Source organism: Arvicola amphibius, chromosome 6, assembly GCF_903992535.2.
Source record: "Arvicola amphibius chromosome 6, mArvAmp1.2, whole genome shotgun sequence".
NCBI classification, from domain to species: domain Eukaryota; kingdom Metazoa; phylum Chordata; class Mammalia; order Rodentia; family Cricetidae; genus Arvicola; species Arvicola amphibius.
Window position 1 is genome coordinate 32,069,861 of NC_052052.2, and position 11,496 is coordinate 32,081,356.

At 52.3% G+C, this 11,496-nt stretch overlaps 1 protein-coding gene and 1 long non-coding RNA gene across 3 annotated transcripts; one reads left to right on the plus strand and one right to left on the minus strand.

Moving 5' to 3' along the window:
• Positions 1–3,925: 3,925 nt before the first annotated feature.
• On the minus strand, positions 3,926–6,258 carry LOC119817647. Its single transcript, XR_005285928.1, has 3 exons — positions 6,176–6,258; positions 4,928–5,104; positions 3,926–4,836 (listed from the first exon to the last, which is right to left on the minus strand). It is a non-coding gene; the product is annotated as an uncharacterized LOC119817647 (long non-coding RNA).
• A 1,833-nt stretch (positions 6,259–8,091) lies between these two features.
• Positions 8,092–10,925, plus strand: Tmem125 (transmembrane protein 125). Of its 2 annotated transcripts, XM_038334980.1 has the most exons (4): positions 8,092–8,199; positions 8,658–8,789; positions 9,371–9,504; positions 9,735–10,925. In XM_038334980.1, exon 4 carries the CDS (start codon positions 9,874–9,876, stop codon positions 10,522–10,524), a length of 651 nt encoding a protein of 216 aa, XP_038190908.1. In that variant the 5' UTR covers positions 8,092–8,199; positions 8,658–8,789; positions 9,371–9,504; positions 9,735–9,873; the 3' UTR covers positions 10,525–10,925. The 2 variants fall into 2 exon arrangements, with proteins under 2 accessions (XP_038190908.1, XP_038190909.1); XM_038334981.1 differs by lacking the exons at positions 8,092–8,199; positions 8,658–8,789 and adding an exon at positions 8,912–8,967.
• The last annotated feature ends 571 nt before the right edge of the window (positions 10,926–11,496 follow it).

The following is an 11,496-nucleotide window of genomic DNA, read 5'->3' on the forward strand; positions in this document are numbered from 1 at the left end:
GAGGCAGAGAAATGAATTCCTCTGACTTCCAGTCTGGTGGGAGTTATCCAAAGGAGAGGAAGCATGGCCTGGGCAGGAGAAAATGGAGCTCTGATGACTGGAAGCATTCAGATGACAAGCACATCACCAGGAAATGTTCTTAAGCCAGACCTCACCTTTCCTCCTACAAGATGGTTTGAGAGTCACATGACTGGGACCGTGGTTATGACCCTGCTACCCAGTGGCCTCCAATGCCTGTGTTTTCATACACTGAGCCATGAGAGGTGCCTGTCCAAACACCTCAGGCCGGGTGGTTGGAGGGTATTGGAATGTAGCTCCCAGAGACTCTTAACCAGAAGGAAAGGGGGCGGAAACTGAGCTTTCCGTGGCTGCTGCCCAGTGGATGAAGGGAAGGAAGACAGAAGCAGCAGCAGCTGAGCTCGAGAAGACCCCCAGCTAGTGCCTGAGCCTGCGGCTTGTTTTCTTAGCTGCAGAGGGATGAACGTAGCTTCAGCCGGAGGCTAGAGGCTCAGCCTTTTTAGCCCTCTACATCCGGCCTTCCATGCTGCTATACCTACCTGCAGGGTGGCCCTGATTCTCTGGTTGTTACCTCTCAGACCCCCTGCCCCTCCACTTTGCCTGTCTTGACTTCATGGGGAGGCAGAAGGCCCTCCTTCATACCAATTACCTTCTCCTCCTCGAGGTCTCTTCTGCTGGTTGACCCCTCCCAGGCAGACTGAACCTGGCAGTCGTTCCCATCCCCCACAGCAGCTGTAGAGGCCGAGCCAGTCACCCACTGGCACATGAACTCAGCTCTTGCTCTTCTGGTGGCAGTCCATCATTGAGCTCTGGGGACTCATTCAGTGGGTATGACAGCTAGTGGCTTTGGGAGAAGCTTGTCATCCTCGTGTAGGAGCCTCAGAATTGCTCTTTTTCTCTGTGCCTCAGACATCCAGTGTGCACCACTCCCCCACGCACACACGTCTTCTAGAATCTCGGCATCAGTTACGGCCTGACAGTGTACATTGCTCAGATCTCAGATGTGCCCTCTCTGCCACCCTGTCCTCTTAAGACAGAAACTCCACCCCACAGTGTCTTGGCATCGACGTCCACCTTTCTCCACTGTCTCCACAAAGCACGAGCAACCATGTCATTACTCACCAGCTGTTCCCAAGAGGGGCACAGGCAGTCCCAGGAACAGATGTATGGTCAGGTAGCACACCTTGTTACAATTATTGCTCTGGCTTCAGAAAGGAAGGAGGACTGATATCTCAGGCTCAGAAGTGGGGCTCATCCACGGCTCTGAGCCCCCCAAGACTATCAAGGACTCAAGAGAGTGGTTATGCTTTGTTCCTGTCTGAAACGCAGCCATGAGTGGAGCCACACTGGGAGGCATATTTACAAGGACGTAACCTTGCCGTGTGCCAGGCAGCAGGAGGGGCCCGCATTACTGATTACCTGCAATGACTGGTAGGTTTACAAGAACTGGTATTTATTGCTCATCTATTAAGTGTCACGTGGTAGAACAGGGCAGGGGCATCTAGGCAATATTGTTATGCCCAAATTCGCAATCCCCCCCCCCCCGAAGCCAACAAGGAAACCAAGAGTCCCCTGTGGAAAAGCAAAGAGTCTTATTTTAACCAAGTTTGCAAACTCGGTCTCTCCACATGTCCAACGTAGTGGAATAACCAGAGAGCCCTGAGCTCAATTAGAATAGGGTTTTATAGTAAAGGTGGGAGTGAGGGGTTTCTGAGGTTTTAAGACCCCTGATTGGCTGACATTCGTCTAGGGTTTCCTGGTGACTGTGCACTGGCAGGTGTTTCTATCTACAGTGCTTGGAATGCCAGGACTTTGCTTTGAATGGTCTGTTCTTGGGTGGGGGTCGGGCGATCGCAGCTTGTGGTTCCTCCTGCAGTCTGGCATTGTCTCAGGGTAAACAAATGAGACCCCAGCCTCCATTGAAATTCATAGATGGCCAGAGTCCCAGGTGATAATGGTTGGAGGATGTAAAGGACTTCCTTTGGGTGACCTGCCCAGACTTAGATCATCATGGCTGCCCCCCACACATATTAAGTGTATTGATGTAGTAAGTGTTAAAACTGGGGCTATGAGTTCTAGCAGAAGGCTACAGGTGCCCTTTTTTGGCTACAACTCCAGACAGCTTAAGCAAAGAGAGGGGAATTTGTCTCACAGGCTTTCTTTTGGGAGAGAAGCACCCAGGCCTCAAGAAGGAGGCCTGAGCCAGGGCCTGGGACACAGCTGGAGCCCATCCCCCTCTCTTGTCCAGTACCCTCCATGCAAACAGGAATCCCATCACAAGTTCAGCTGGCAGAAGGGCACTTTAACCACTGAGCCATCTCTCCAGCCCTCAGAAGGGAGGGCACTTTAATACCGATCCTCAGAAACTCCGAGCAGAAATGAAATCTCCAGTTCATTTTTGTACTTTTTAAAGCTTACTGTGTGTGTGTGTGTGTGTGTGTGTGTGTGTGTGTGTGTGTGTGCACATGGGTGAGCATAGGTACTCATGGAATCCAGACAACCACATCAGATCCTCTGGAACTGGAGTTGCAGGCGTTTGTGAGCCTTTTATCTAGGACTATCCTCTGGAACAAACTATGACCACCCCCATGAATTCAGTTGTGCTCACTTACTTGGGCCAGCAGCTGGGCTCTTTGACTGTCGACCTTCCCTGGGGTGCCAGAGTGCCATAAGACCCTCGCTGGGGATCCAGCTGCACCTCCCAACAAGGGGTGTACAATTTTGGTCTATCTAGATGGACTCTGGGATGGATGGGTAGGATTTACTGTGTACAGGGGGAAGGACTGGGAGAACAGTCCATCTATGTATCCATGAGGAAGCTTGTCATCCGTTCCGGGTGCAGACTTTCCAGTGCGGCTGCTTTAAGGCCACTCCTGTTCACACCCGTGACCTCCGTCGCTCTATAAGGAAGCATAATCAACTTACTGCTTCCCCAAAGTGAACCTTGACAGAATTGTACCTCAGGTTGTCATTGAGACCTTCGGAGAGAGGGAGTCATTGTTTACCTCTCCTCCAGGGAAGGAATTTTAGCAATCAAGCTGCTTGACGTGTGTCCTGGGAGCTGAACACAGGTCCTCTGCAAGGATAGTATGTGCTCTCGACCACTGAGCCATGTCCTCGGCCCCTCTAACACAATCTTAAATTGCTCAAAGGGAGACATGGGGGCCTAGCCTGAGTCTGGGGCTTACTTCTGTTTGGTCAACTGTAGACACAGCCGTGAGTCATAAAATAGAATCCTAGTTCCTAGGGCTCTACGTGGAAAGAAGATGAGTGTCGTAAGTGGGACCTATGTCCCCCAAATTATGTCTACCTAGAGGAATGGAGCAGAGTATGGCTCCACTGATGCCCTGCTGCTACCCCATGGTATGTTCTTTTTTTCTCCTAGCCTTTCCGCCCAGATGACGGGAGCATTCGCTCCCAGCTCTCACTCCTGTGTCTCCTGCACAACACCTGGTTTGCAGGGTACAACAATTTTTTGCTGAATGAGTGGGTTCTATCATTTAATTCCCCTCGTAACTATTCATTAAACCTTGTTATTTTACAAAGGAAGAGACCCAGACCCACCAAGCGTGCCCTGGTTGGGTTTTTGGTGTTTTTGTTCCTTGTCAACCTGACGCAGCTAGAGTCATTGGAGAAGCAGAAACCTCAGTTGAGAAAATGTCCTCACTGATTGACTTGTAGGCAAGTCAACAGGGCATCTCTTGACTGAGGATGTGGGAGCGCCCAGCACTCTGTGGGTGGTCCCATCCCTGGACTAGTGGTCCTAGTGTTAATTGCAGTCAGGCAAAGCAAGCCAGTAAGCAGCACTCCTCCATGGCCTCTGCATCAGCTCCTGCCTTCAGGTTCCTGCCCTGAGTTCCTTCAAGTGAGGGACTGTGATGTGGAAGAGTAAGCGAAATAAACCCTTTCCTTCCCAAGCTACCTTTGGTCATGGTGTTTTAACATAGCAATGGAAACTCAGCAGGTTTTCTATTACCTAACTAGAGCTAGAATTCGATACTTCAAGATCAGCCTGGCTCCAAAACCATAATTCCACTCAGTTGGGTCAACAGCCATGAGTTGTACAGCTATTGTTCTAGGAGCTGGAGACACAGCTCAAGGTTATGCTTCAGGAAGGAGAGCAGCAGCAATGTGTACATGGGGGTGATAAGGGGTGATGGGAAGGCAGGGTGGCCAGGAACCTCTTCTGAGAAGGGGTTGGGCATGACTGTTCTCAGGGCCCAACAGCCACCATCTCTGGGAGCTCAGCTGAGCCACTTCCAAAAGATCAACCCAGCTGAGCTTGTTTACAGCTCCCCACAGGGAAGCAGAGAGGGTCACAGGGTCCTCACCTGAGTATCACCACCCCATACCACAGCTGTCCTAATTACATGTGACCTGGGGGGAGGGGGGGCGCCAGAGTATACAGGCCGAGGAAGACTAACGAAGGGGATGGTGAGGGGTATGCACCAGAGAAGAGGGCTCAGACAGGGGTTTAGACCAGTAGAAAGTCTTGATTAACCGGCTACTAACTACACTGGGTGTGTGGAATTCTGGGATAGCCCTTTCTCAGTGTGAGCTTTTAAACACAAAAACCATGTTCTGGGTTGACATACATCAGTTAACAAGAACAGTTAACCAGAAGCAGAACCACAAAAGCCAAAAAGCAAGGTTAGTACATTCAGAGACTTCCCCAAACCTATAGACTTTGGTGGATTAAGTTTCTGTTTTCATGGGTATTATCTACCTACTGAGTTTTACAGCCTGAATGGTTCTTCCATCATGGAGTCAGTTGTGGTACGGTCTAGGGACCTGTTACAGGAGACTCCATCTGTGCAGCTGTAGGGAAGACATCATCCCTGTTCAGTAAAGACCATCCAGTGCAGCCTTTTGTTGGGAAGCACCCACATTCTAGGAACTAACCCCTCACCTATGCTCTGGAAGTAATCCCAATAAACTCATTGGTTCCCCGAGTGAACTTTGGTGGAGTCGAATCATCGGGACATCAGGAGAAGGGGCAGACACAGCTTATATCTCCCCTTGGGAATGGATTTTAACAGCTGAAGGTGACATTCGAGCTCATTCCTGGAGGGACGGACAGAGTCATCTGAAAGGGAAGCAGAGGGAGACACCAATGAACACAGGTTCTGAGGCAGTGGGATGACGTAAATAGGGCCTCAAAGATCATGGAAGGACCCAGACTGCCCATGGGAGGGAATCAAGCAGGCAGTGACGTTCACCATAACAGGCTCATTTCAGCCTCTGGCTGAGCACAGAGGTGGAACGACCACAGAAGCAGGGAGATGGTCTTCAGCTCGTCTGTTCTTTCCCTGTATCCCCCCTCAGACCCACACCTTCTCTTGCATGCCCACTGCCACCTCTACCTCCCAACCTGCCACTTCTGCCCCCATGAGCTGCCCCCACAACCTCTGCTTTAGGAATAGAGTGCAACACTAACTTTGAGTCACTGACTTCCCCACCAGTGTTTAAACTGAGGAAGCTCTAGGCTCTGTTTCCTCCTCTAGAGACTCCAAAAGGGAAAGAAAAGAGGAAAAAGATGCTCAGGGATTCCCCGGGGCCAGTTCTGTCTAGGACAGCTAAACATTGGGTCAGCATGAGACTCTAGTACTGCTGAACACTGGGCCAGCATGAGACTAGACTTTCCTAGGGACCAGGATATTCCAAGTGTTCAGAGCAAATCCAGGCTGGCAAGCTCTGCTCTCCCCGGCCTGGTTCTTATAAAGGGGCACATTCATAATGCTTTGCAAAGTGGCAGGATTAATGCCCGCAATGTCATGCATGCCCCCCATGTTCAGCCTGGCCTGCAGCAGCCAGCCCTAAACCCTTCTTCAGGGGAAAGCCATCCAGAGTTAGGCTCCCCAGTGAGGACAGTCAAAGGCAGAGGTGGTTCCTGGGTGCTTGATGTGTAGCTAATTTGAACTGAGATACACTCTGTATGTATTTCAAAGAGCACATTAGTGCCTTTTATAATAAAATATATTTTGGAATTCAAGTATATGTATTCTTGCAGTGCTGGGGATGAGATCTAGTGTCGAGCAACCACTGGGCTATGTCCACAGCCCAGCAAATACATTTATTTTAATGTGTTAATTTTGCCTGTGTCTTTTGAAGCAGGCTATCAGAAAGGTTTAAATCATATACATAAGCTCATACATACACAAAAAGCACGCTGTTCTGGAGTTAGGAGGTTCCGGGTCACCTGCACAGGACAAGGCAAAGAGGAAGCCAGGCCATTATCCTGTGAACAGATCATGGGAAGAGATAACTTGGGTTTCCTTTTGCTGTTGTTTTAGTTTCGTTTTTTTTTTGTTTGTTTGTTTGTCTTGGTTTTATTATTATTATTATTTCATATACATCAAAAGAAGAGAGAAGATATGCTATGTCTGTTTTAGAGTAGAGCAGAGGATACATGACAGCCCACACACCCTCCAGCCAGCCACTCTGGTCACTTGGGGCATGGTGTTTGAGAACCAGATTGGCCAACTGGAAGCAGAGCTCTGAACCACATCCCTGTTCCACTTCAGAACACTTCGTGGATCCCCTGCATTGTCCAGATGCATCTCCGAGGCCTTCAAGGCCCACACAGCCTGGGCCCAATTTGTCTTTCTGGTTTCATCCCAAATACTCAAGGCTCAAAATAGTCACTTGTTGGTTCACAACCCCTCTCCCTTGTTGAGACAGGGTTTCTCTGTGTAGCTCTGGCTGTCCTGGAACTCACTCTGTAGACCAGGCTGGCCTCAAATTCAAAGAGCTGCCTGCCACTAAAGCCCAGCAGGGTTTTTTTGTTTTGTTTTGTTTTATTTTGTTTTATGTTGTTTTTTAAAATAATTTTTTATTTTATGTGCACTGGTGTTTTGCCTGCATATGTGTCTGTGTGAGGGTGTCAGGTCCCCTGAAACTTGGGTTACAGACAGTTGTGGGCCACCATGTGGGTGCTGGGACTTGAACCTGGGCCCTCTGGAAGAGCAGCCAGTGCTCTCTCTCATCAATTCACACTTTAGCCAGCTACTAAAGCCAACAATTGTTTATCAATTGCCCTGCACGCACAGGTTACGGAGTGCTGGCTGCTGAGACCACTCTTAGCAAACTGAACTGGCTAGGGATACACATCTGGGGAGTGGGGTAGGTGGAAGCTAACGAACTAAAATGACAATTAAGAATAAGGAAGAACAGTTGTGGATGAACGTCGGGGAAGCCCAGGCCAGGAGTGCAGCCCAATCAGCCAGGTCAAACGGGGCATCTCAGCTGAGTGATTGGCCAGACTCAGGAAGAGGGAGCACGAAGTTCAAAGGGCAGGTAGAGGATCGTCCTGTAGAAGGATCCTCTGGGTAGAGGGCAAGGGCTTCTTGTGACTTGAAAGGGATGAGGAATTTAACCAAGAAGTGCTTACTCTGGGAGCTACAGCTGTCCACCTGAAAGGCCTCTCCCCACCCATGGGGCAGGCTGACTCTGCCACCCACTTGAGGCCTCAAGGAAAAGAGACCAAGGGCTTATTGGGGGAAAGCTCAAGATGGAGCTACTGGAGCAGGGTTTGGGGTATCACTGATGGTGGGCTGTGGTGCCAGGGCCGACTGGGGGGCAGAGCTGGGTTTTGAAGGACTAAACTCAAGGATAGAAGTCAAAAGTGCGGCTGAGGGTACAGTTGGGATTTAGAACTAAAAGTCCACAATCAGCTAGACTAATGGGCTGGAGCTGAGGGTTCAATCCAGGTGTGGGGCTTCCCGCTAGCTATCCTCCTGCCTCCGCCTTTCAGAGCGCAAAGTTTACAGGCCTGGAATGTAATAACGTGCAGGCTTGACGGTAGGTATTCAGGGAGGAGCTTAAGGTAAGGTGAGGTTGGATTTGGGGGAAGAGGGTTGGGGCTCAGACCGGGGCAGAGGGACAGCATTCTTTCCTTCTGCTGACTGAGTCTTCCAACCTTCCATTTGCCTTCCAGACCGAACAGCAGCAGACAGAAGCCCCTCCCTTCCAAGGAATGTCTCGGCCCCACAGAAGACGCAGGGCCACGTCAGCCAATTGGCTCTGGCCCTGCCCTCGAAACAGCACCTGTTAATCCCCTCTCCTTCCAGCTCACCTGGATGCAGGTTAGGCAGGTGAAGCGTCTCCCCGGAAACGGAGCTAGAGCGCCCCACCTGCTGGGTCCTACCTGCTTAAATCGGATCCGGCGCGGCCAGGCTTCTCGTGAGTGCCCCATACCTCCCCACCCGCCCCGCCCCGCCCCCACCTTTTCCAGTGGTTCCACTACTGGGAACCTCCACCCACCTTGGGGTCGTTCCCCAGTAGGCCTGTGCCAGCACCTTCAGACCAGCAAGTCACATGCTGGGGAAATGCTGGGACAGACTCCGCCCGTCGCCCCTCCCCCGCCCCCCGTGGGGGCGTGACATCTACCACGCCCACTTTGCGTGCTGGTCAGCCTCGGCAGAGGACAGAGGGGTGGTAGAAGACAGCTCTGTGGAGTAAAAACCCGTTCTCGGCTGTGTGGGACATGTGGTCTCCAGGACCGAGGCCCTCTGATTCACCCTTAGTCTCTGTTACTCAGAAAGTATGTTTTGAGCAACTTTGCCCCATGGGAAATCTGAAAGGACGGTGTCAGATGACTCGTTCCCCTCAGAATAAATTCCTCTGCCCTCACTTTTCAGATAAGGACTCTAAGACGTGCCTGGGACAGGCAAGCCCCTCCGGGACTCGTTGCTGGCACCTACAGGATCTGTCTCTCCTGCCGCAGGAAGCTGGACTCCTGGCCGGCAGCGCTAGCTTTATTTTTACCTGGTGTGAGTCATGCTGTCTATTCTCTAGGGAACAGGTTAAATGAGTAACACTGTTAGGTCCCTCCCCACATTCCCACGGTGGGAAGGACTAGGCTGAGGTTCAAATCCAGAGCCCTCCTTTGCTGCCTTAGAGAACATGTGGAGGGGGTACAGCCGGGGATAGACCAGAGCGAGGAATCAGGTCAGTGAGGGAGGGGGGCAACTGTGGACGGGACTGATGGAGATATATTTAGAGGCAAGAGGTAGCCCCTGGGGGCATGGATTGGCCACAGCAGAGAGAGTTGAGGAGCCCTGGTGTAAGCTGAGAGATGGTAGCGTCCTCTTGAGGAAGCAACACAGGAGGAACAGGTTGGGGTAAGCTAAGGAACTCGGGATGGGCCCTGTTGCATCAGAGATGACTTTGGCCCAGCAGGAAGATCAGCACTAGAAAGAGAGATTTGGAGCCTGCATCTTTTATTGCCAGACCAGGATGGGGATGGGATGCTAACCCACAGAGAAGGAAGGAGAGAAAGGTCGGGGTCAGCCTGCTGGTTGGAGAAGGGTTAAGTCACCAGCCTCCCCTCCCCATAACTCCTCCCATCCAGGACCCAGCAGTGACAGCTGAGGCCATGTGAGTCTGATCCTGAATGAGGCTTTATCTCTGATTGTTCGTCCCATCATCCACTGTGGCACCAGCTCCCTCCTGACAGCCTAGATGGAGACAGCCAGAGCTGGAGAGGTCAGGGGCTGGGCAAGGGGATTCCTTGAAGGGGAGGGGGAGCTCTGTGATGGAGTGAACTCTGCTGGGATCTGGGGAGGTGCTTTCCCAAGGTGCAATGCTGGAGCTGCAGCTTTCCAGAGCCGGTCCTGTGAACGCTGGGGAAGATTCTCGGGGCTCTTCCCTAAGATGCCCAGGTGAGACCGGGAGGGCCAAACGGGTGGGAAATAACATGTGGTCCTGTCCTGCAGGTGACGGTACCTGTAGCCTGGACTGAGAGGAAGAGACTGGGCTTCTAGCTGCCAACCAGGTGATGGAGACACCAGGCCATGATAAACACCGTTTGAGCCCTGACATTGATCTTCTCACCTGACCCTGCCTGACCAAGCCATGTCCCAACAAGCCTCAACAGCCAGGGGGCTGCCCCCAGATGTGCTGGCAGAGCAGGTGGAGCTGTGGTGGTCCCAGCAGCCCCGACGCTCCTTGCTCTGTTTCTCCGTGGCCGTGGGCCTTGTGGCTGGCTGTGGGGCGGGCGGCGTGGCCCTGCTGTCCTCCACCAGCAGCCGCTCTGGTGAGTGGCGACTAGCTGTGGGCACTGTGCTCTGCCTGCTGGCCCTGATGGTTCTGGTGAAGCAGCTGATGAGCTCCGCGGTGCAGGATATGAACTGCATCCGCCAGGCCCAGCACGTAGCCTTGCTGCGCAGCGGTGGAGGGGCTGATGCTGTTGTGGTACTGCTCAGTGGCTTTGTGCTGCTGGTCACTGGCCTGACCCTGGCTGGGCTGGCTGCTGCCCCATCCCCGGCTCGGCCACTGGCTGCCATGCTGTCTGTGGGCATTACCCTGGCTTCCTTGGGCTCAGTCTTGCTGCTGGGTTTGCTGCTGTATCAGGTGGGTGTGAGTGGACACTGCCCCTCGATCTGTACAGCTGCACCCTCCACCCAAAATGGCCACAGTGGTAACAGCAGCATCTTTAGCATCTCGGGACAGCTGTCCTCTGGCCAGCGTCATGAGACCACCTCCAGCATTGCCAGCCTCATCTGACAGAGATGGAGCCCTTCTTCCCATGACCTGACTCAGTGTCCCCAGAGCATTGGCAGGACACGTACAGGTGCATGCATATATGTCTGCCCCCACCCCGCTGCCACGGGATTGCACAGGACGTGATTAGGAGCTCACGTGTACCCAACACATCCACACCGTGAGAGGGTACGTGATGGATGCCTCCTTGGGGCTGATTGCTTGTGTCCGTGGACTGTCATGCTCTCTGCCTGGTTCTGGGGTCTCTAGGCACATCTGGAATCCCTGAAGGCTTGGCCTGTATCTCCAAGACCCTACAACTCCAGCCTTGTCCTACGGCATGAATACCCCAGCCATTGTTCTTCAGAGAGAGTGGCTCTTGGCAAAGCAGAGGGAAGTGGGGTGAGAGGGACCTGGACGGGAAACGCCTTTGAGTTTGTAACCTAGCAGCTGGGGCCTGGGCGAGGTGACTATTAGCCTCCCTTGCCTCAGTTCTTCGAACAGTGTTGCCATCGACTGTTAGGATTAAATCAACGAGTGAGATGAGATGACTGGACTCCCGGCAAATGTGCAGTAAGACGGTGACGACGGTTGCCGCTGCCTTCACCTCACCTTCTCACCTCAGAGAGCCTCATTCCCCAACCCCACAGCCCACTCATTTCAGGCTATGGGGCCAGGATATTGTCTCTAGCCAGACCTGGGGTTTCTTTTCTCATGAGAGAAGGGGGAAGGGTCAAGAGGGTTACACAGGTTTCTGGACCTAGAGAGAGTGGGGGAACCCAGTCCCTCACATTTGTTCACTTGCTAATTCAAAGGGAGATTTAGCCACAGGTATTGGTGACTTTCTCTAGAAATGCGCCCTCTTCCCTATATAGTCTGCCTTCTGTGGATTCCCTGAGGGATAGTTTGGAGGACATGTCTCCCTCCTCTACCTGTGAAAAAAAAACAGCCTGCAATCCATGTGGTCGCTGTACCAGTAGACCCGCTTCTGGGTTC